The 25342-nt window shown below is 34.7% G+C and overlaps 3 protein-coding genes across 3 annotated transcripts in view; 2 read left to right on the top strand and 1 right to left on the bottom strand.

The window, feature by feature from the left end:
• Window positions 1-709: 709 nt before the first annotated feature.
• LOC120633191 (26S proteasome non-ATPase regulatory subunit 10-like) lies at window positions 710-2685 on the top strand. Its single transcript, XM_039903328.1, has 4 exons — window positions 710-1036; window positions 1111-1356; window positions 1797-1966; window positions 2529-2685. Exons 1-4 carry the CDS (start codon window positions 935-937, stop codon window positions 2677-2679), a joined length of 669 nt encoding a protein of 222 aa, XP_039759262.1. The 5' UTR covers window positions 710-934; the 3' UTR covers window positions 2680-2685.
• A 691-nt stretch (window positions 2686-3376) lies between these two features.
• LOC120633357 (uncharacterized protein C1orf112 homolog) lies at window positions 3377-16652 on the bottom strand. Its single transcript, XM_039903557.1, has 12 exons — window positions 16457-16652; window positions 15856-15990; window positions 15130-15344; window positions 14232-14389; window positions 13411-13601; window positions 13091-13236; window positions 11687-11816; window positions 10689-10848; window positions 9391-9616; window positions 6767-7097; window positions 5660-5866; window positions 3377-4020 (listed from the first exon to the last, which is right to left on the bottom strand). Exons 1-12 carry the CDS (start codon window positions 16520-16522, stop codon window positions 3388-3390), a joined length of 2598 nt encoding a protein of 865 aa, XP_039759491.1. The 5' UTR covers window positions 16523-16652; the 3' UTR covers window positions 3377-3387.
• A 3044-nt stretch (window positions 16653-19696) lies between these two features.
• LOC120633224 (midasin) overlaps window positions 19697-25342 on the top strand; it is a 37481-nt gene continuing 31835 nt past the window's right edge. The window contains exons 1-7 of the mRNA XM_039903378.1: window positions 19697-19896; window positions 20818-21074; window positions 22058-22306; window positions 22469-22764; window positions 22915-23117; window positions 23427-23590; window positions 23778-25282. Coding sequence (XP_039759312.1) covers window positions 19810-19896; window positions 20818-21074; window positions 22058-22306; window positions 22469-22764; window positions 22915-23117; window positions 23427-23590; window positions 23778-25282 — 2761 coding nt within the window. The 5' untranslated portion in view covers window positions 19697-19809. The remainder of the gene's footprint in view (window positions 19897-20817; window positions 21075-22057; window positions 22307-22468; window positions 22765-22914; window positions 23118-23426; window positions 23591-23777; window positions 25283-25342) is intronic.

Genomic DNA, 25342 nt, shown 5'->3' with positions numbered 1-25342 from the left:
TCACGAGATTACCGCCATGTGGAATGTTGAGTCGACCGTTGTTGTTCCGATCGTCGTTTCAGTCAATGGTCTTCTCGCGAAAAGCTTCGACCAACATCTCAAAAGGCTTTCGCTTGGTTGTTGGATCAAGGGTCGGATACAGAAGGCAGTAGTCCTTGAAACGGCGCGTATTGTGAGGAGGTTTCTCACTCTGGAGCCCTGACCACCGGTTGCTTGGGCATTCAAAAGCCCCGCAAGCGGAGGGTGGAAGTTTTTTTTTTTATAAATTTTTAATAGTGTTTTTTAATTTATTCTTAAGCATTGTTAATAATTTAAAAAAATAATAAATGATAGAATATAAAATAGACACATTATAGATAGCGTTTTCGAGAGTATCTATTTTGAAGTTTATAAGAATAATTTGTTTACGTACCAAATATGTAAATATTTTGTTTCGTTTTTTTAGTACTGATTGCGTTAGAATAATTTTAGGAGTAGTTAAGGAAATAAAAATTTTATTGTTGCGTTTCTGTATTTATTCTTAGTTAGGTATTTTAAAAAAGAAGCTATTTTGCGAGATATTGCGACGCGGTACGAAAACTTTAAAGTATTCTAAAACCTGGTTTTCAACCCTGGTATTTTTACATACTCTGTTATGTAAGCCCTGGTATTGAATCTTGCCAGTATATCGCATCCTTAGTGAGTGAGTTAAGACAACTTTGCTATTGTAGTGTAGGCCACAGAGTATTCTGTATTGTTATTCCTTAACATTGACAATTCATTTACAACGACTAATGAGAAATAACATTTCTTGGAATATATTTACATTTACATTGAGAATTTGAGTTTGCGATTCCCATTGCTGCTAAAATATAATCATCCATCAACTTATTGTTATTCTATTATATTCAACTCATTGATTATTCTTTATTATTTAGTTCAATAAGTCATAAATATGTCTATCGGTTCTGTTTATGAAAAAGCATACAAAGGTGATTTTAACCAAGTTAAAGTTAAAATAGACGAAGATAAATCTTTGTTATTAGCTGCAGATTCAGTAAGTATAATTATTTTTAGCCTTGAAATTTAATTCTTTGTTTAATATAAACACTTATTTAATTTACTTTTTAGAATAACCGACTCCTGATTCATTGGGCCGCCTTAAGTGGTAATGAAAATCTTGTGGATTTCCTCAGAGATTTGGGCAGCCCCATTGATCCAATTGATGACACAAACAGCACGCCGTTAATATTAGCCTCATCTGCAGGACGGTTTGAAGTTGTGAGACTTTTAATTGGAAAAGGAGCAAATGTGAATCTTAAATCCAATCGAGGTCAATCATCTTTACATTATGCCTGTTCAAAGGGTCATAAAGAGGTAATATAAAGTTAGGTTAGATTTAACCAAAACTGTTCTACATGTAACATTAACTATTTTAAGTTCTTTCAACAGACATTTAGTGTAATGAACTATTATATTAAGACACTCATCAAAATATAACAGCTATGAATAGAAGTGCAAGAGTATTTATTGTTTTGGGATATTAGAGCTTCTTGTGATAGATTTTATCTGAGGAAGGAGTACTGCTGTGTTCCAGTAGTGGTGGTTGCTAGTGTGATTACGAATACTTGAGACCTAACACCTATACTTTAACTGGATGGAATCAGGTCAGCGCTATCTAGGATGTATTCTTTGCATGCCCTGTGGAGTAGGCGATAGTTTTCCACTTACCATCAGGTGGGCCATCTACTTGGTTTTGTCAAATACTATAAACATTTTTTTAAATCTATCTATGTTATTAAATTAGTTTGTTTTAGATAGCAAAATTACTAATTGATTCTGATGCCAACGTGAATGAGGTAGACATACTGGGTGCAACACCACTGCATAGAGCTGCTGCCCAGGGTAGATCCAACATAGTAGAACTGCTTTTAAGAAGCCCAAGCATCCAAGTAGACTCAAGTGATTCTACTGGCTGCACAGCATTGTAAGTGGAAATTATATAATATATCAAAAATCTATTATGCTGGACAAGCACCATTTTGTTACTTAGACCTTTTTCATGTGAGATTTTCAATTTTCATGCCTCTATATGTATAAATATTTTTGAGGTCAGTTCGGAAGTATGATGGGTAGTTTTACATGCCATGAGAAAAAAAACCATACAAAAAATTAAAATTGTCATAAATGCTAATCTAATATAAAATTTAAATGACTTAGTTTTCCACTCAATTTTCAAATTTTATTATATTTTAACAATTCTGAAGCTTGAAATACTGATAAGGCATATCCCATACTGTAATGATTAGTTTAGTCAGTTTGTTTATCTCAGTTTTACAAAGCATGGATTGTGTTGTATAGCCCTTGTACAAGAATGTTGTCCACAACATTATTCTGCTCCCTTATTGTGGATACTTAAAAGATAACAATATGCCCAAAACATGTTATATAAACAGTTTAATACAAAATCAAGCCTTGTGTAATTGAAATACTTATATTAAAGGTTTTGTTGTGTTAAAACTATATTGACAGGGCACTATATTTTACAGGCATTTGGCTTGCGAGGAGGACAGAGAAGCAGTTGCCTGTATGTTGGTTAAAGCTGGTGCAAACATGAACAAAAGCAACAAAGAAAAAAGGACTCCATTAGATATTTGTTCTGATAGGTTAAAAAAAACCTTATTAAACTTAACTGTTTAAATTTCAGACCCTTTGTTTCCTTTTATCAACTATTTCTTTAGATTTTGTATGGACTTTCATACTGTTAATTATTTTCTGTCTATGCTAATTGTGGATGATTTAAGCATTAAATTACAGAGAGTTGACAAAATATTTACACACAGAAAGAAATGTTAACCATATACTCTGATTGATGAACAGCTTGAGATTCCGTATGGTGTAATTTAAAATTTCTTCAATCCCTATACTCCACACCAAACAGATCCTCGACAATAAAATAAAATAAATAAATATATAACGACAATACACACATCGCCATCTAGCCCCAAAGTAAGCGTAGCTTGTGTCTTGGGTACTAGGATAGCTGATGAATACTTTTATGAATATAATACACATAAATACTTATAATATACAGATAAACACTCAGACACTGAAAAACATTCACGTTCTTGAATAATTGTTTTGTGGATGGTTTACAATGCATAATAGTTAGGTGGTTTACTTAACAATTATTTATTGTATAGTCAACATTTCCTGAGGATGCTCCGGTTTCGGAGCGGAACGAGCATAGTGAGTATGAGTACATTGCCACAACTTGCGTGGGTTCGATTCCCACAACTGGAAAAATGTTTGTGTGAAGTGAATGATGCCCAACGTATATACCGTTGGGCATCATTCCCTTATGAAAATTACATTTCGGTCGTAAATAAAACAACAATTGCATCAAATTTACGAAACTATATTTCTCAACCTATCGCATACACACTTGATTCTGCTTTTGTATTCACTGAGTACGTTCTCCTTCACTTGACACAGCTGTTCTACGTTCGATTCAATTTTTCCGATGAGATTATCAACATCGAAATCGAATTTCGCCTTTTTGCTAACTGGCTCTTCGTCCCTTTCTTCAAACAAAGAGTCTATATCACCTAGATCGAAATTACTTTTAGTTTTCTTTAATGCATCTATATTATCATTAAATTCCATTTCTTGAACATCAGTATCAGTCACCATACATTTATGTATAAACTTATTATTGCCAACTAAATCCAACTGTTTATGCCATTCTTCTATATCTAAATATTCATTTTTGTATTCAACAAACTTTTCCCACGTATCTTTTGTATCTTTGAGAACTGGTATAATCAATTTACCGATATCATCATCTGATATTATGATATTGAATATCTGGTGTTTAATATTATCACTTTCATCTAGTATTTTAGATATAAGGGTGTTTTTCGTTTGAACAACACATTGGTTTTTTATAAGAAAAATAGATAATTTGCAAAACAATTTAAATAAAATATAAAAAGTATTAATATTACCAATGAGTAGAATATTTGAGATTATATTTAGTATCTGGAACAATAATAAGATATTAGTAAATAAGTAGATCCCTACTAATATTATAAATGGCAATGTAAGTTTGTTTGTTTTACGCTTTCACGCAAAAACTACCAAACAGATCCTCATGAAACTTTATACACATATTATTGGAATTGTTAGAAGTAATATAGGATACTTTTTATCCCGACATTAAGCTCGGTTCCTTTGGGAGAGGGGATGAAAGTGCTTGATGATTTTACACCATAACTCTGACAAATTATAACCGATTTAAATAATTATTTTTGTACTATAGAGGTTATAATATGTGCTTAATTTTGCCCAAACTGAGGTTGGAGATAGAGAACAGAACTTCTCAGCGGACAGCAGCAAACCCCTCATGTAAGCCTTAGCGATACTGAATACTTTAATTTTTTTTAGAACTGCAACTAAATTTAATGCCACATGAAAAAAAAAACAAACGCAGACGAAATCGCGGGTAACAGCTAGTAGTAGTATAAGTAGAGCTTTTTTGTCAGAGCTCGCCCTGGAAAGTACTACCACTATGCTTATTTCTGCCACCAATGTATGCAAAACATCGCCAGGATAGTTTTACCTGTGCAGCAATACATAGGGTAACAAAGATAACAAGCAAGTTAAAAATTCCCCGGACACATTAACCTGAGACATTTTTCTCCCCGGGGATAAGATAAAATTTTATCTCCTCCCTATCGTGGGTAAGCAGTTACGGCATTCTGAAGCCATTAAAAAATAGATACGGCTATCTAATTTACAAGCTATTTATTAAACTCCACATAGGGCTGCCTGGAGGCAGAAGTTCCAGTTTGTAATAAACTATTTTGTATTTTAGTTTTTGATTATTACTGTATTTTATTATCCTGTTATATAATAGTGTAGATGGGTCATAGTTACCAAATAAAGAATTATTATTATAGCTTCAACTCTCCTAGCATTGGCGCACAAGTGGAAATAATGTGCAAATATTAAACGGGGGTAATGTTTATCCCTTGTCAGTTGATAAAATCCGGGGATAAAATTTTTATCTTCTGCCTATGCTAGACCCTGCCAGAGATAGGCGTCCTATTTGTAGAACTAGAGCGCTCACCACAGCGCCAGGGGGAAGGTCGACGCAAATGACTATTTCCTCAAACCAAAAACAAAATACCTTCATTTTGACACCACCGATATATAATAATCGAACCCACGGCTTTTTTTTTTTTTTTTTTAATTTTTACTACACTACAAGTTAGCTTTACTATGACACCTGATAGTAAGTGATGGTGCAGTCTAGAAGATGGTAGCGGGCTAACCTATTGGGGAGTATGGCAGTTATATTTAATCTATACGCCTTAACGGTTTCTACGCGACATCATACCGGAACACTAAATCGCTTGACAGCATCGTCTTTGTTGTTGTAACTAGCCACGGCCGAAGCCTCCCACCAGAAAATTGGGAAATAATAAATTCCCAAATCACCCCTACCAGGAATCGAACCCGAGATCTCAAACTGAAAATCACAGCGATCATCGATGCGCCGGGAGATCATAAAATTCAAGTAAGGCTTCTCAAACCTTAGTCGAACATATCTCATCTTCTGACCTCATCTCATATGTCGCATAAACCAAAGAGATAGTCAAAATTAATATGTACTTACATTTATTAAAATTGTATTTCGCTCAAACTTCTCCATACAACAATCAGTTAGAGAAGCCAAACCTTCTAAATACCTAAAAAGCCATACAGACTGTTGTTTACTGCCACAAATAGGACAAACTTTAAGCCACGCTTTAAGCAGAAAATCTTCTATTCTTGAATTCAATTCCATAAACCGACATGTCGATGCCAATTTTAATTTTTTAATCTGTAATAAAATATGTATGAATATATATTGAATCCGTGATAAACCAGTGGGTAGGACTTCGACTTCACTTACGGGGGGCCGAGTTCGAATCCTAGCACCAATCTCCAACTTTTCTAAGTTATGTGCATTTTAAGCAATTAAAATATCGTGAGGAAACCTTTATGCCTGAGAGTTCTCCATAATGTTCTCACAGGTATGTCATAATTGAATGAATATACTTTTATTGCACAACACAAAAAGTACATAAAAAAAGGAAAGTATAACAAAACAACGTACTTATACAATTTGACGGCCTTATCGCTTCATAACGATTTCTTCCAGGCAACCAATGGCAAAGATAAAAAATACAGAAAATATTTACGTGGTATATACATACTTGTACCCATAAAATAAATATTTCATTACTTAAATATATATTATATATACCAGACTGCTCACGGTGTGCCAATTTAATTTAAAATCGGTTAAGTAGTTTAGGAGTCCATCGCGGAAAAACATCGTGACAGGAGATTTATATAAATTAAGATAATATAAATAAAGCAATATTTGTAACTAATGACAAATAAATAAGTAACTACCTTTTTAAATATAATATATAAAAATGATATGTATTTACTTAAAAATTATATAATAAATTAAATATGAAACAAAATAAATAATTATCCTCAGATATAAATAATAAAAAATCAAAAAAGAGAAGAAGGGAGCAGTGAACTATCTCGGGTCATCAGAGTATTAAGTAGTACTAGTAGAGTAGTAGTAGTATATTTTTTTTTTTTTTATTATTTAACTGTTTACTACTAACTATCAGGTGTGCCATCGTCTTGGTCCGTATAATAATAATAAAAAAAAAAAATTATAACATAAATCAGTCTCTTATAGAGCTAATATAAAACTCACCAAATCACCCAAACTACCTTCGCTGCTCAAAACCTTATCGAAACTGGCATACAAATTTTCACATACAATTCTATCAACAGATTTCGAGAGATCATTATGTAAATTCCTTATTTTCAGCGCTGACCAAATTCCAACATTTCCTCCGTCTTTTAAACTGTATCGCTTGTAAATATGCATTTTTTCATTTCCCAGCGTCTGGAATAACTTTTCCATTGTATAAGTCAAGTGAATTCTTTGCGGTGCATCGGCAAAGAGTGCATGTGTTTCTAGGTTCTGATAGATCTTTAATAATCCTGACAGTACTTCTAACTGCAGTTGGTTATTATTGAGCCTAGAAGAAAAATTTATATAATTACTAGTTTTTTTATGATTTTTTTTTTTTATACCACTACAAGTTGGCTCTTGACTGCAATCTCACCTGGTGGTAAGTGATGATGCTGTCTAACATGGTAGCGGGCTAACCTGTTAGGGAGTATGGTAACTTGTCATACCAATAATAGGTTTCTACGCGACACCGCACCGGAACACTATAACGCTTAGCGGCACGTCTTTGTCGGTAGGGTGGTAACTAGCCACGGCCAAAGCCTCCAACCAGACCAGACTAGAGAAAATTCAGAAATTATAAATTCCCAAATTGCCCCTGCCGGGAATGGAACCCGGGACCACTACTTAAATTCACAGCACTCACCACTGCGCCAGCGAGGTCGTCAAAAAAATATATATATATATATACGTGATGGTAAGTGATAATGCAGCCTGAGGTGGAGCACGCTTGGCTAGAAGATGCCTATTGACTCTTGCTTTTGAAGTTACTCATATTCAGTGGCGTGCACTTCATACATGCACAAAAGCAATGCCTACCCTAAAATTTATAAATATATAACTGGTACAAGAGGAGGATTTTGGCCTTTTTATGCAATTTTCCTGCTGTATGCATACCCTGAAAAGAAAGAAACCCAGGGCACGGCTCATATTGTACGTACTGGGGAAAATGAAAGCTGGAAGGGCATTCCAGATCCTTGCCGTGCGAATCTGTAACGAAGATGCAAAGCGCTCTATGGTATAGCGTTCTATGGTAAAAAGGTGAGTCCGACCAGACCAGACCAGACCAGAGAAAATATAGAAATTATAAATTCCCAAATTGCCTTTGCCGGGAAACGAACCCAGCACAGCGCTCAGGATGTGTTTTAAAATTAATAATAATTCTTAAATTAAAACATAATATTATATTGTGCAACAAGTGCGACAAGTTGTCGATTGCACTAGTCGCACATACTATTTTGTATATCCCATGCGGGGAAAGTTTTTAAACTAATTTTAATTTAATTACAATTTTATTTATTAAATTAAACTGTCAGACGCGTCAACCTCAATTCAGTTTTAATATGTCGATTGTGTTTTTTTTTGTTATTATTTTTTTTTATTTTAGCAATTTTATCTAAATTTGCGTGTGCCAAGAATAATTTACGTGCGACAAATAAACTTGTCGCACTCAAATTTTAAAATGGGCAAACGGTTCTTTTTCAACCGCAACAGCGAGCGTCAAGATACTACTTTCCCCGCATGAGTAATACAAAGAATATTTTTAATTTGTTTACAGCGTTTAAAGTACCCAAAAACAAACTCACTTCAAACCGCGTGACGTCATCTGTGTGTAAATAAAGCGATCTTCTTATTGTACAAATACTTCTATTGCTACTCAAAATAAAATTTTCAATAATGTTCCACCAAATAAATGGTTAACTTTACATAATGAAATAGCAAAGGAATGTCTGCAATTTCTACGATTTACTCTTGTGAGGATCACTTAGTTTTTAATAATACTATTATATTTAAATTCTCTTCTACAGTTTTAGAAATAAAGTAATCGTGGAAAAAACAATGCCCGTAATATTTTCTTTGAGCTTGTTTACACACAGATGACGTCACAAGTCTGTAACCGTGTTCCGTTGAAATACAGATTAGAAACACCATTATTTAAGTTTCAGTTTTATTTGACAGAAGGACAAATAATTATTATTTCATAACAATATTAATTGAATTTATAATATTATGAATAGAACGTATTTATAAACATGAAACTATTAACGTTTTTTTTTTTTATTTACGTCTCATTCCCTATTATTATAAGCACATGTGTAAAAATGCAAAAAAATTTGGAAAATCAAAAAGTGCACGCCTGATAGCGGTCATTCACATTTAAAAAAAAATCCTACAACAAAAACTCAAGTTTTTTAAAAGAAATAACTAATAAAATTAATATCTTTATGTCTCCGTAAACACAGACACACGGACGTCCAAGAATGATTAGTTTTATTATTATTTACTATACTGAACAAGAATAATTGCTTATAAAATATATATCATATGTACTAGACAGATTATTTAACTTGATCTTAGTGCACTCATATTATCCTGTAAGTGTTATTACTAATAAAAAAAAACATCATTTAAGTTTTGGAAGACTGGGTTTTTTGACATGTCGACAATAGAGCATCACCTCACGCTCCTCTTATGAGGCGTGCAGTTAATTCAATGAAATATCTGGCATATATCATCAAGATATAGTTATCAATAGATTAAATATAAAGCCACAATACAAAATAAGTTACTGTAACACTTACCTGCAAATTAAAACCCACAAGTTGGCAGCAAAAATCGCGGCGTAATAATCAGTTCCTAAGAGAGCTTCATACAAATAAAACTCCAATTTTTTGTACTGTTCGGCACTAAGCGTGCTAGACAAAGCAACAGTATGCAGTAATAGATGATCATACAATCCGTAGTATTGAGTGTTGCCATCTGATGTTGTTTGTTTGAATTGTAACCCAATATTAAACCACTTGTGACCTGTAATAAATAAATAAATAAATAAAATAAATAAATATACTACGACAATACACACATGTTTTTTCCTTTTACGCATTGGTTGCCTGGAAGAAATCGCTATGTAGCGATAAGACCACAAAATTGTACTCTCTTGCTTATATATGCTTATCTTATTTATATCTCTGTAACTACTTTTTTCTTTGGTATACAATAAAAGTGTATTCATTCATTCATCGCCATCTAGCCTCAAAGTAAGCATAGCTTGTGTTATGGGTACTAAGATGACTGATGCAGAAGTCATTTGTGGGATTGAGTATACGCTTTTATAATATGATTCCTAAGGTAATTTTAGCATATGTTGCATTAATGCATAAGTTTAAAGAATGTGTTAAAACACATTTATTACAGCGAGGTTATTATACAATTGATGAATTTCTTAATGACAAGGTTGCTTGGAAGCATCCGGCTCCGCTTTCAGCTCACACAAGATAGAAAAATGAATTTTAAAATGTCAAATTTAAATTGTTGATATTGGAAAAGAGCAACTGCTGAGTTTCCAGTCGGCTGTCATTGGAAAGGAGTTCGACTTCACTTTCGTGGGGCCGTGTTCGAATCCTAGCAAGTTATGTGCGTTTTAAGTAATTAAAATATCACTTGCTTCAACGGTGAAAGAAAACATCGTAAGGAAACCTGCATGCCTGAGAGTTCTACATAATGTTCTCAAAGGTGTGCGGAGTCCACCAAACCGCACTGGGCCAGCGTGGTGGACAACCAGCGGCGTTCACAGGGTTTTTGACCAGGGTATGCATAAAGAAGGAAGATGCCATAAAATGGAACAATCCTTCGCATTTATGAGTTATACAAAATTTTTAGGGTAGGCAGAGCTTTTGTGCTTTTATGAAGTGCACGCCACTGTAGACAACGGCCCCTTAACCCTTTCTCATTGTGAGAGGAAACCCGTGCTCTGTAGTGGGCCGGTAATGGGCTGTGGTGATGATGACGATAATGAATAAGGTATCATTGAAAATTAGTAACTAGCCCCGACCGAAGCCTCCCACCATACACACATGTTAATAAAGAATTTAATACTTACAATATGGTAACATTGAAAACACGCAAGCAATAATTTTTTCATTATTTTCTTTCGGCACATTTTCGTTCTCCAGGAATGCTTTCATAGTTGTTATTACAAGTAGCAAATATCCTAACAACTGAGCGTCTCGTAACTCATTTATTTCTTTTAGGAATATTAACTGAAAAAGTTTAAAAAAAAAATACATTGTCGACCTCCTTGGTGCAGCGGTTAGCGCTTTTAAGCTTTACTACCGACAATGTGTCCCAACAACACACAAATTACCACCGACAATGTGTCCCAACAACACACAAATTACTACCGACAATGTGTCCCAAGAACACACAAATTACCACCGACAAAGTGTCCCAACAACAAACAAATTACCATCGACAATGTGTCCCAACAACGGTCAAGGGGCGTTCGGACTACATAATAATTAGTCCACCAAAACTTAGATTAACGTCGAACCGAGCCGAGAAGACACCTTCAGGTCGATGTCGCTGCGCCCCCCCCCCCCCCCCCCCCCCACGATGTCGTCGAGCTCTCGGGCTCTGCTCATGGCGTGCTTTTTGCCCCACTCCCACGGTGACGCCGTGGCAACCACTCAAGTGTTATCGGCAAGTGTCCATCCGAAAATCGAATCGAATCGCTTTTAAGTTGGGGTTCCGGGTTCGATTCTTGACGGGGTGGGGAATTTGGGAATTATTAATTTCTGTATCTCGTTTTTGTATCTCCGTTGAAACAAAATTTAGCTAGCCACTGTGGAAAGTTAAATCCATGTTTGCATTCTGTAACCTAAGTTCCGACTGAGCTCATTTCAACTTAGTTGGCAGCATAGGTTACAGAGCAGGCAGGCAGAAAATATTTGTGTGATGTAGATAAATGTTTTTCAGTGGCACAGTTAAAAGACAACATCGCTCGCCTGCGCAAGATAGGTCCTAGTATCTTAAATACGTTTGTATAATAAAAGTCGTTGTACAGAATACTTTAAAACAATAAATAATAAAAATAATTACTTTTAAAAATTGATCTTCGTTTACAAGAGTAGCAACTATAATTTCTGAAGGCAATGATATGTGAGTGCTTATGAGAGCTGAGAACTCCGATGACTTATTTGCAGTTATTTCATAGTACGAACCGTTGCACCTGGAATTGGGAATGATACGTGTAAACAAAACAAAGCTTTTTTTATATAGTATAGAGTATATAAGAGTGCATAGAGTGATTTTTAGCATAGTGATAGTTTATTAGTTACAAGCCTACATGGGCTACTTTTTATCCCGGAAAAATGTACAGTTTCTGTGGGAAGACACGCTTACGCTGGCGCTTGCTTGCTTGCTTGTTTTCTTGCTTGCTTGCATTTTTCCGGGATAAAAAGTAGACCATGTAGCTAATAAGCTATCTCTATGCCAAAAATCGGGTAAAAGCTAGCTTTTATATGCACTCTATACACTCTCCGGCCGATAAACTATCTCTATGCAAAAAATCACTCTATGCACTCTTATATACTCTATACACTCTCCGGCTGATAAACTATCTCTATGCCAAAAATCACTCTATGCACTCTAATATACTCTATACACTCTCCGGCCGATAAACTATCTCGATCCAAATAATCACTCTATACACTCTCCGGCCTATAAACTATCTCTATGCAACAATTCACATCAATCCGTTGCCCTGTTGCTGCGTTATTTATGGACAAACAAACATACTTTCGCATTAATATTATTAGTAAGTATAGCATGTATGGTATTCTTCTACTGTTCGAAATACCAAATCATTTCTACCGCGCACTTGCAAATTTTGGAACAATCTTCCATCTGATGTGTTTCCTCAAAAAAACAATCTAGGGTTATTCAAGGGGCGGACAAACAAATTCCTTAAAAGCCCGCAACGCATCGGTGGCTCCTCTGGTGCTGCAGATGTTTATGGGCGGCGGTGATCACTTATCATCAGGTGACCCACTAGTTCGTTTGCCCGCTATTAATATAAAAAAAAACTAAAAAAAAAAATTGGTTGTCTGTAAAAAAAATTGATTATTTCATAGATATAAACCCGTTACGAATAAAAAAAAACAGAAAAGCGAGGGAGGGAGAGCGTGCGTCCGTTTGTGTGCCTGTGGGTGTAGGTGGGTGTGTGTGGTAGTGTGGGTGGGTGTGGGTGTGTGGGTGTATCTATGGCGTCTTAGCTCCCGAACGGATAAACCGATTTTTATTTGGTTTTTCTTTTGTTTGAAAGGTAAATTAGTCAAAAATGTTCTAAGCTATGTTACGATAAAAATCGGCCCAAGATGACCGCCGCTAAAAAATGGTGGATTACATATTCTTTCACAACTACCTCAATATGGGTATCAATTTACTGTGTAGGCGTTTTATTTTAAATTATCAGATTAATTACTTGTAATTGAAGTAACTTACAAACTCATATGAAGCAGTAGTTTCGTAATATCTTCGTAATCACTGTTGATGGATCTTTTGAATATGCTGCATAAACGCAACAGTATCTTTAAAGAAAAGTTTGCTACTTTCAAAGATCTTATTACGATCTTGTCTTCTTCGTTTACCTGTTATAAATTAAAAATTAAAAACATGCAAATAAAAAAAATATTGTATTTGGAACAAAGTAAAATAAATATAAACAACCGAGCGCACAAACACGAAGAGATTTTTTAAATCCAAAACGAGCACGGAAAAGTTCTCGGGCCGCGCCGCCTGAAAATCTTACTGCGAAAAATTACCTCCAAAGCAGTCCTAATGTTATTTTCCGTCGTAGAAGCTAGAAGTCTACTAGTTGTGTTAAATATGTTTTCGTCCAAAAGAAAATTTGAATACTTCTCACAAATCATTGTGTAGGCCTTCCACTGCTCGGCCATAGTTTTAACGTCCAATGATTGTACCACATCACCAATTTTCAAGTTCAAGTCTAATGCTTAAATAAACAAAATTTACAATATTAATATTAATATATTTTTTAATCAGAATTAACATAATTAATATTAAATACAATTTTGCAAAAACTAATATTTTGAATCAAAGAAATATGTTTTCAAAAAATATATTTCTTTTTCTTTGAAGTCAAAGACAATTGAGCATAAATTTTCATGTATGCCTCATGTTTAGACACATTTTGTTACTCAAATGAGACAAAAGACATTGTAGAGAAAAGAGTGAGCTTCTTCAATATTGCTTAATATGCTGATAAGTAGGTATGTATTTCACTTATAAGTGTAGTGTTGCAGGTGCAATTTTTTTTTCTTTCCTAACTATTTATTAAGTTTGAGCATAAAACAGGTTCTGGTTTTTTGAATGTAAACCCTAAAATTTTAAAGTTTTATTTATTTGCTGTTATGTATGTGTGCTGCAAAATAAATACACATTCGCTAAAAATTTCAACTTGAAACATATTAAAGAACATGAGATAAAACCTCCTCACAGACATATGGACGGTATTATCTTAGTGTACCTTAAATGTCTGAACCCTAAAACGATTGTGAGAACTGCAATGAAAATGAGGGTTGTAAGTAGAACCAGGTGTAGAATGATTATGTAAAGAACTTACTTTTAAGAAGAATGTCATGGTCCTCTTTTTCATTCAAATCAAAGACCATATGCTTCTCTAAGGTCATTAAATAGATCAACTGTAAATCATGGCAATTTCTAAACAAATCCTTTAGTTGTTTTCCCACAGTACAGAGACTATCCCCATAAATACATTCACTGGAAAAAAGCAAAATTAATAGCAAAGACATAACTAACTACACAATCACCAGTCTATCTTGTTTGAAATCTAAAAAGCTGACTCTGCTTAGAACCAGGGGCCTTTATTAGGGGGATTATCTGAATAGTCATGTTATTTCACATCCCAACATTTCAAACGGTATCATTATCATTTGAAGAATGTCAAAGCACTAAATTAAAATGGTATATCGCTATGATTTGCAGTATGGCAAAATACTGAATAATTATTCTGACTTTATGCTATTTTTATTAATGAGACCCAGAAAGTGTTATCATCACATCACACTTATGGCATATCCATCCATCAACATCTGCAGCGCTGGGAACTGATCTCCTCCCACAATGAGAAAGGGTGAAGGATCAAAAAAAATATAAATATATATTTTTTTTTTTAATAAATAAATAAATATACTACGACATACACACATCTCCATCTAGCCCCAAAGTAAGTGTAGCTTGTGTTGTGGGTACTGAGATAGCTGATGAATATTTTTTTATGAATATAATACACATAAATACTTATAATATACAGATAAACACCAAAACACTCAAAAACATTCATGTTCATCACACAAACACTCTCCAGTTGTGGGAATCGGCCTTGGACTCAGAAAGCAGGGTTGCTGCCCACTGCGCCACTCGGCCGTATTGGAACAACAAAAAAAATATCACACCTTATAAAAAATCAATAATTCAAATAATATAATATGTAAGCTTACCTGTCCTTACAGTGAGTGAATACAGATAATATTATGTTTCCAGTGCATGTACCAAAATTCTTTACTGTGCTGCATGTGATGGCGACAGATTCAATGATAGTCTTAACAAAATTTGATAATATCTGTAGTATACATACAGCATTTTCTATGTAATCGCACAGTTTATCTACTTCTGTATTTGTATCTTCTAATAATGAAATAATTAAGCTGAGGCTCTGAAACAAAATAAATGTGTTGTAATATAGTTGTAATTGATATACTTAAATATCACTTGCTTTAACAGTGAAGGGCAGAGGAATCCTGCATGCCTGATATTTCTCTATAACGTTCTAAAGGGTGTGTAAAGTCTACCAGGCCACCATTGGCCTGCATTGTGGACTACAACCAACACCATAGTGGGATCTTAATAGGCTGATGATGAATTCTTATAGCAAGTTGAGTTACTACTAGTGGAGTACCTCTACTACTAGAGGAGATGTAAATTAAAAAAAAATCTTGGAATATTTTTCTGGGACTAATAATGATTATTATTAATCGATAAAGCGTAACCTACACAAGGTTTTGTAGTGTTACATACAGGCTCGAATTTTATAATTCAAAGAAAATAGTCTTTCAAAAGGTGTTATTTTCAGCAAGAAGTATCCCTGAAGAGTCTCCATACAATAAGTAGTTATACTAAGTTATACCGACAAAATATTTATTAGTTAATTGAGTTGAGCTTTTTACCTGAAGTATACATGAACTGCAGTCTTCTAGTAACACAGTGAAATAGTCTTGAACAATACTTATATCTGTGCTAACACTTCCATGTGCAGAAGCCTTAATTTTTGAAACAAGTTCTTCATACTTTTCTATTTCAATCTGAGGTTATTTGTAAGAACAATTAAAATAATGAGAATCAGTGACTTACCAACAGATTAAACTGCTAATTCTCTTCGCATAAAGTATATCTACTTCTCACACCCTAGTGTTGTCAATCCCTGGGCTCAACTCATGTGACTGGTGAAACTATCCCACCCTTATAGTGTTATAATTGTTATCAGTCACATCCACCCAAATAAAGCTACTTGTAGTATTATAAATCCTGTCATTATTACAATACTAGAAGAGTAGATGAAGAAGATGGTGAGTATCCTTGGTACTATTATAATTCTAAAGCGCTATATTATAATGGAGGGTAACAGTAGGTACTTTAGAACTATAGTTTCCGATAATAAACTTTCAACAAACACTTTCGCATTTATAACAATGTGCGAGTAAAGTTGACTATCAAGATTATAGTTTTATGTGCTCTTCTGAATTAGTCAGCATTAAGTAAAAAGGATACTGTAGAGGTATACTTTATGTTAGCACTTGTTACAGAAAATATATCTGAACTTTGAGAGTCGTCCATTCTAATCACTCGTTAAAAGCTCCCTTATGATATTTGTTTAGTTAATATTAAGTAATTAAACTCGTAAAATTTGTTTTGCTTTCAAATACAAAAATAATTCAAAATTTTCGGCGGCACCGAAAGTAGCCGAAATCTGTCATCTATTGACATTTGACACTCGACAGCGGACTAGATTGAGCCTGTAGTATGGAGGGTAGAGGTAAGGAGAGTCATCTTATATGGGAGAAAAGTTGAAAAAGAGTCCAGTTGTTGCGCTAAATAACAGTTCAAAAATCCTCCACAATGGCGCTGGTGGATGCACAGGGTATGGTATGAATGTAGCAATCGTAGATGAATTGAAGTATGCCGAATTAAAAATTTAATGTCATTATCGACTAAAGTAGTTAATTACTAAGAATTTCAACAACTTACGTTGTACAAAATATTGTGGTAAATATAACCTTACTTCCTTGTATCTCCATACTTCCTTGTTTATTTTTCAAGCCTACTCTAACAATATTTATATTTGGCGCTTCTTTTAAGAGTTACCCTGATGCAAATGTGGCGCCATCCTAATTTAATACATTTTGACGACACTTTTTCATATACACAGATGACTCTCCTTACCTCTACCCTCCATAGCCTGTAGGTACTCTGTGCGGCTGAGTGTGTCCTCAGATTAAGGGGCACGGGGCAGGAGACAATTATAACCCAGATGAAAGTATAAAACTTTATCAACTTTCAGAGCATTACACAAGTGGAAATTATATCCAAATAATATATATGTAATAATATACGGGGGGTAAACTTCTCCTATTCCATCCACTATCGGATTAAGCAACCAGAGAGCCCTATTATTTCAAAGAGCCCTTGATCAGCTATGGGTTCTTAAGTATAAAGTATGGAGGGTAGAGGTAAGGAGAGTCCTCTGTGTATATGAAAAAGTGTCGTCCAAATGTATTAAATTAGGATGGCGCCACATTTGCATCAGGGTAACTCTTAAAAGAAGCGCCAAATATAAATACCGTACTAGTTACTGTTTACGAAATAAAATCACTCTAAACGCACGTTTGGTTATAATAAATCTGTAAGGTTATATTTACCACAATATTTTGTACAACGTAAGTTGTTGAAATTCTCAATAATTAACTACTTTAGTTGATAATGACATTAAATTTTTTAACTCGGCATACTTCAATTCATCTACGATTGCTACATTCGTACCATACCCTGTGCATCCACCAGCGCCATTGTGGAGGATTTTTGAACTGTTATTTAGCGCAACAACTGGACACTTTTTCAACTTTTCTCCCATATAAGATGACTCTCCTTACCTCTACCCTCCATAGTATAAAGTAGTAAAAAATCAATTCAATACTCAAAACGTTTATTTGCTATCTATAGGTAACAATTTTGTAGGTAATTAATAGTATAGTAAATTACTATAGGAGCTATTAGGCTCTGACAAGTATAAAAAGCCAGAGATGAGATTTCCTGGCAATTAATAATAATTTTGATAGGAAACTAACAATTGAAAACTGATGGTACTACACAAAATATTTTTTTCAATACATATTTCAAAGTTTATATTTAGTATAAAGTATATTATAGTAAAGGCGAAGGACCGTGTGTGGTGGCGCTTTCTTGGAAAGGCCTATGTTCAGCAGTGGACGCTGGTAGGCTGTTGATGATGATTGATGACATTATATTTTTAGGAATAGCTAATATTAATGAATGGTGTGCTTTAAATAATGTTTGTATATTATATTTATTTATCTGTTTCCTTTATTTTTTAAACTATAAAAATGTAACTTTTCTAGATTTCATGAGGGCAAATTTAGAAATAATATTATTCGTATCAATTTCTCTAAGCATCTGTATGTCTGTATCGTATCATTCTGTGCGTGTGCATGTGCGTGTGCGTGTGCGTGCACGGATGCTTGTGCGTGTGTGTGTGCGTGTGGTTGTGTGAGTGCGTGTGCGTGTGCGGACAGACAGACAGCATTATTAATATTTCCTGAGCCTTTCACCAACCTAACGTGATAGTAATATATTAATTCAATGTACCTAACCAACAAAGATGACACCCAAAAGGGAATATAATCACTACGCCGACGTTTCATGACACTTCACAATCGAATACATTATTATTTTCTCCACAAGTTATCGCATAATTGCAATCTAACCTAGTAGTGGTTTCTACGTGACATCGTACTGACATTATAAATCGCTTGATGGTATATATTCATCACCATTAACTTTGTACAGCTGAAGCGCGAGCGAGCACCAGAAGAATATATAGAATTTACACAATTTCCAAACTGTCCCTGCGGGGCTCGAGCCAGTGATCTTCCACTTGTAAGACACTGCACTCACCACTTTGTCAGGAAGATCAACGAAACCGACAAAGCTCAGAACAATGAATAGACTGGATCAATCAGGAATTCCCATAGCGTCTATGCGAATGGATTTGGTATAAATATAATTGTGAATTTAAAATATAATCTCTGCTCGCTGCCGGCGTCTTGTGTGTTTGAAGGGTGGACCGTTCAATCTGCTCTGCTCCACAGTTGCTTCGTAAGCAATAATATTTCCTATATCACGTGTGTATGTAAGTAATAGTCATCAGGCGCAATGATATAAAATATTTTTCGAAGCTTGGAAGTAGACAGCGCAAATTAAACCAAACTGAATTCCGAGCTACTTACCTCTAAGTGTACCACGCTGTTACTGAAAATAAAAATCAATTAAATTACCTTTTGAGATCAGGAGTTTAGAAAAGGTTGCTCGCGTTTCTCACACCTTTTTTAAAAATATTTTGCTACAGCGCAAAACATTTTCAAAAAAATTGTGGACGGAGGAAGGTGTGAGAAACGCAAGCAATCTTTGCTTGGTTAGACACTGTACTCCCTACGATTATACAATACTGCAAAAATAACTCAGTTGTTTCGTCGATGCATGCATCTATGTGAGCATGCCAATTCGAACGTAAGCTCATACGTTCGTAGTTTCCATGTGCTTTAGCTTAGATATATTTAAACTATGCTAGATCTACAAAAGACAAAGTATTTGAACTAGAAATAAAATTTTATCAACGACATTTTCACATTTATGTATTATCTGTGGTCACATTTTAATTGTCAACTGTCAAGTGTAATTAAATTTTGTCAATGTCACATTCACATGTGCGCTGCATGCTTTTGTACCGGCTGTGTATTGCATTGTTTTTGTTCGATAATGTATATTAGTTCGTATCATTTTATGTCTCCGAATTTAACCCAGTGATCCACGAATATATTGTTGTGAAAATGACCGATAATATCATCGCTGCGATAAAGAACATAGAGTTAGAAACAAAAAACTCTGATCTAACTAAAACATGTCAGCATATTGTGGCAAGTACATTTTATATAATTTATAAATAAGCTTTAAGTACTAAAATTTCATTGGTTTATTTGGCACAAAGGCAGACTCAAAGGTATATAAATCTCAAAACCACCGCACTACGCAGCGGGCTGTCACCCCAATGTTTGGTGAACATAGTTAACTAAATGTACCTGATATAAATTTCTTGTTTTGTCTTTTTGATCCTTTACATCTTCATCCTATTAATGATGCCATACAAGCAAGGGAATTAAAAGTTTCACCCACCGGGGGACTCCAGTCAAAAGCTTAAGCTTTTTTTATTCTTGTGCCATGTTAATTATGGCACTCTGAAGTATTTGGGCTTATAATGCAAATTTCCGAACTCGGGACAGTTAATATTTATGAAAAATCCAATGAATGACAGATTTGACCTAATCTGGAAATTAATCCTTGGTCCTTGTGGGATCAGAAGGCCCTCGGATTGATAGGATGATAGGATCGATTGAGGCTTGTGTTTATCACATACTATAGATATAGTTATAGTAAGTGATAAAAACAAGACCAATGAAATGGTTATCTGCCACTCTTTATTGGAAATTATTAGTATTGTAGCACAGTAATTATATTAAAGCAGTATGGAAACTATGAAAAACCATTGAAAACGCACACTCACGCAGATGCACACGCAAACAAGGCCTCAAATCTAGTACTGCTTTAATATATTTACTGTGTTTGTAGTTAGTGTTAACTTCTAGCACTGATTGCTTATCACACTCTACAGCAAAGGAGGAAAGGTAAAAGCCACATTCATACGTCCAGTAGTATGTTCCGGTTACTTTTAATAAATTTGTTTTCTCCCACCTACAGCCTTTAATTTCCTAGTGAATAATCTGTAACAACACATATGAAAGTGGTTCTGCTTAAGAATTGTATTAAATTAATAATTGCAGGACTCCTTGGATAATGGTTCCACCAAGATTGAGGATGTGATTATAAAGTTATCACAATTTATTCTCAATTTCGAAGATGCAGTGCTATTTAAAAAGTATCTACCTAATATATTGCTGGCATTAGTTTCTACGCAAATTCCTTTGAAGCTGGTGTTTTCCAACGCTAATTTTGATCAGTGCAATGATATGGAGAAGACCCACCATCTGGAGTACTCAGTTATTTTGGCACTTATGAGCGACCACCCTGACATACTTCAGTAAGTATTATTTTAACTACAAGTACCCATAAGTGTAATTGAGAAGTTATTATAGCTGGTGCCTTCCACTGTTTGCTTGTTAATTAGTTAAGAATTGAATTGGGTATAAAATATGCTGCATAGTAAACCTTTTTCTGCAATAGTATAGTGCATAAAGAGTAATTTATTAATTCATCTTCATTGTCATCATCATCATATCAACTGATAGATTTTCACTGCTGGACATAGGTCTTTTGTAGGGAGTTCCAAATTCCATGATTTTGTACCCCTTGGATCCAGCGGCTACCTGCAACATGCTTAATTTTGTCTGTCCACCTTATTGGAGGTTGACTAATGCTGGAATTACCAGTGCGGGGCTTCCATTCCAGCACCTTGGGACCCCAACGTTCATCCTTTTTCTTAACTAAGTGCCGGCCCAATGCCATTTCAGCTTCACAACTTGTTAAGTTTTTTATGAGGCCCATAGTTAGCAACTATCACAAGTCAAAATTTATTCATTAGCTTGACATATTCAGGGTTTCTTATTTTGAGACGAGGTATGTGTACACACACACACATACACATACACACAAAAACACACGCACTGAAGCAATGTTGTCTAAGCTCTAAAACTAAGACCATTTTTCATCTATGGTAAATGCCTTGTGAATCGTTTTATGTTGGTCCGATTTGAGGGGGTCTTCCTACACGGCACCACTGTAAATATATAAGCTAAAAGAGCATGGAAATAACCTGATTTTTTAATTAATTACCTGAGGGCCACAGGAGTGCTCTTTCGAACTTTGTTCGTAGTTTCCATACTGATTTAATATATTTACTGTTGCTACTTCAGCATGTACCGCAACATCCATCGGTTCTCCAAGCTATGTTTCTGCCCCATTCGCAACATCAGCTTTGCGATAATTATGGATATTTCTTTGAAATATTATTTTCTGATTCATCAGAAATATCAGATGCTCTTTAGCATTTTCTTTTTTTTTTAGATATGCCTTGAAATACTTTCAAATCAATGCAATACCTCCATATGAAGTATTCATACATCATGAGGATTCATACAATGTCGCTCCAAAGAAAAGAAGGCTTTTAGACTGTCGGCAAAAGATTACGGATTACCGATTAGTGTCATGCTGTCACTCATTACTATGTAAACTCCCAAATGAATTGGCCACAAAATGGGATTGGACTAAATTTGTTAACAATTTTAGTAGTAATGAAAATGCTCATATAAGATGGTGAGTTAATTTAATGTATTTATTTTATTATAATTACAGTTTTTTCTTTGACAGCTGTGTTAGAGCAGCTTGAAAGAGTAACCGATGTATTCTGCAAACACTTTCAATATTTATTTCTCATTTGATATTGTATTTGTATTGCAACACTTTTAATTTTTATAGGATGGTGAAAGAATGTATGGCTATACTGACAAATATGACAGAAGCTCAATCCAAAACATTATCACGCAATCTATGTATCACACAAGAAGATGCTCTGAAAAACATTCCAAAAACTGAAGAAGTATATATTATTGATGGAAATATAAATGAGCTAGATATAAATATAAGCAGTGTTATAAATATTGATGGTATTTTACTGCCTGTTTATGATAAGAATAATGTGCAGCCTGGTAGTTTGGTTCCTGTTAAGTCTACCATTAATAGTTTGAGGAGTCTAGCCCTAGCTGTTGCATCAGGTAAAATCTCCCTAACTTACATCATGGCATACCAAGATTATTTTTGAACCTCACCCTCATTAAAAATAAATACCAACGAAAAATATTACTTAATTGTACCAACACTTTTTTAAATATAAATTTGTTACTGAATGTTGTTATGTTTTAAAGGTAAAGCTTTATCACTTATGGGACCTGTAGGCTCCGGTAAGACGTGCTTAGTAGAACATTTGGCAGCCATAACTGGACGCAAGAAAATTGCATTTAAGAAAGTGCAACTCGGCGATCAAACAGACTCAAGAATGTTGCTGGGCTCCCATCAGTGCACAGATATACCTGGGGAATTTATTTGGGCACCTGGTGTTTTGACTGAGGTACTCGTTCTTTCTTTATTACATATAATTAGATAGTAAGGTCCAAAATTAGAATGTGGGTCAACTTGATTACTAGACAATGTCAACATTGGCACAGATGGATGGAAGAAAATGTGAATATTGACACAGATGGGTAAAAGACATTGGGAGTAATGGCAGAGATGGGCAAGAGCCAGTCAACTCGAGTAATTAGTTGAGCGGAAAAACGACGCGCTGATCCCACTTCTGATATGTTTCTTAAGTTTTATGTTACATTTGTTTTTTTAGTGATCAATATAATTTTTATTATAAATACTTTTAACGTTTTAGGCAGTCCAAAATGGCCATTGGCTGTTATTGGAAGACATTGATTGTGCAGCACTCGATGTGGCATCAACATTAAGTTCTCTATTGGAAAGAAATACGTTATGTGTACCAGGTTATAGAGATGCTTTGCCAGTTTCACCAGGATTCCAATTGTTTGTCACACAAAGGTATGAAATTCCCTAGTTTTCATACTTGATCTATTGTGGCTGAGGCTGAAGTAAAAGTTGATATGCTGAAACCGAAAAAGTTTCTTCTCAATCAGTTCAACATGTACTTTATGAGAAAAAAGGTTATTCTTCTCTTTGAGTGTAAAATTAAGATTTATAATAGAGTATCATTTGATTTTCTTTACAGGACAGTAATTACTAATTACGGTTTCCAAAAGAAAATGTCGAATTCAAGTACACTATTACAGAAGCACTTGACGCAAATAAACGTTGAGCCATTGTCAAGATCAGAGCTCGCTGAAATTATTCACGCAAAATATCCTCCCCTAGCCTCAATATGTTCTAAAATTATTGAAGTGTTCATGATGTTTTCTGTAGGCAGTCATGACACTTCTCTTCAAACGACGGATGTGGAAGAAAAAGATACAAATGTATTTATTATGCGAGGTTCCAGACTTATCTCTACTAGAGATTTAATGAAATGGTGTTCCAGAGCTGTTGTTGGATTTAACGTGTCAAGTGCAGAATCTGCTCTTAAGGTACTACAAGACGCTTTGGACATATTCACTTGTTCCATTTCGTCACCAGAGTATAGGCTCGAGTTAGCAAAGAAAGTCGGCACGTGCCTAGGCATTGTTGAAACAAAATCCGAATTTTATTGCAAGCACTACAAACCAAATGTATCTTTACATTCGGATTCATTAGAAGTAGGCAGGGCCAAAGTTCCGAGGGTTGAAAAATGTTTGGACATGTTAGATTTTGACAATAAGGAAGTTGTATTCTCATTTACGCGCCAGTCAGCTTGTTTACTTGAAAAGATTGCGTGTTGTGTTAGGTCAAACGAGCCCGTCCTTCTTGTGGGAGAAACGGGAACAGGGAAAACGTCCTCTATACAGTATTTGTCCAGACAAACTGGCCATAAACTTGTAGTTATAAACATGAACCAACAATCAGATTCTGCTGACTTACTAGGCGGTTACAAACCAGTAGATCTCAAGTACGTTATACGACCCGTTAAAACGGAGTATATAGAAATGTTCAAAGGTTTCTTTAACACAGAAAAAAACAAAAAGTTTATTGGTCATATAGAAACATGTTACGACACAGAAAACTGGACTGCATTATTGGCATTAATGAAGCAAAGTCACAAAGCTGCTGTCAATAGACTAGTAAATGAGAAGAAAGAAGATAAGTTAAAATTATGGCTATCATTTGGTCATAAAATATTAAAATTAGACCAGCAAGTAAAAGCAGCGTCAAGATTGTCTTTTGCTTTCATTGAAGGGTCACTCGTTAAAGCGATGCAGCAAGGTTATTGGGTTTTACTAGATGAAATAAATTTGGCATCAGCAGAAATTTTAGAATGTCTTGCTGGATTATTGGAGAATAAAAACGAAAGTATAGAATTACTAGAAAAAGGTGATAAAGTTCCTATAAAAAGGCACCCAGATTTTACATTATTCGCTTGTATGAATCCAGCAACAGATGTCGGGAAAAAAGATCTACCAGTAGGTTTGAGAAACAGATTTACGGAGTTCTTCATAGATGAACTAACAGAAAGAAATGATTTAATGTTGCTTATTGGTGACTATTTGTATCACATGAATTTAAGTGGTGCCATATTGGAGGCTATATATCACTTTTATGCTACGATAAGGAAAGAAGCGAAACTAAATCTTGTTGATGGTTCAGGTATGTTTATAGTGATAGAATTGAAATAATTATATTTTACGTAATATTGTATAACTAATT

Source organism: Pararge aegeria, chromosome 21 (assembly GCF_905163445.1).
Source record: "Pararge aegeria chromosome 21, ilParAegt1.1, whole genome shotgun sequence".
In the NCBI taxonomy this organism is placed as follows: domain Eukaryota; kingdom Metazoa; phylum Arthropoda; class Insecta; order Lepidoptera; family Nymphalidae; genus Pararge; species Pararge aegeria.
Note: the sequence above shows the minus strand (reverse complement) of the source record. Positions and strands in the feature narration are given on the sequence as shown.

What these genes read in the sequence shown, in the direction of transcription:
- LOC120633357 (XM_039903557.1), bottom strand. Translation starts at nt 16,522, where the DNA reads ATGGACGACTCTCAAAGTTCAGATATATTTTCTGTAACAAGTGCTAAC. An exon ending in ACATAAAGTATACCTCTACA is followed by an intron (nt 15,991 to 16,456) that starts GTATCCTTTTTA and finishes AAATAACCTCAG; the next exon opens with ATTGAAATAGAAAAGTATGA. An exon ending in GTTTTCAATGTTACCATATT is followed by an intron (nt 9,617 to 10,688) that starts GTAAGTATTAAA and finishes TATTTATTACAG; the next exon opens with GTCACAAGTGGTTTAATATT.
- LOC120633191 (XM_039903328.1), top strand. Translation starts at nt 935, where the DNA reads ATGTCTATCGGTTCTGTTTATGAAAAAGCATACAAAGGTGATTTTAAC. An exon ending in TGTTATTAGCTGCAGATTCA is followed by an intron (nt 1,037 to 1,110) that starts GTAAGTATAATT and finishes TTTACTTTTTAG; the next exon opens with AATAACCGACTCCTGATTCA. An exon ending in TCTACTGGCTGCACAGCATT is followed by an intron (nt 1,967 to 2,528) that starts GTAAGTGGAAAT and finishes TATATTTTACAG; the next exon opens with GCATTTGGCTTGCGAGGAGG.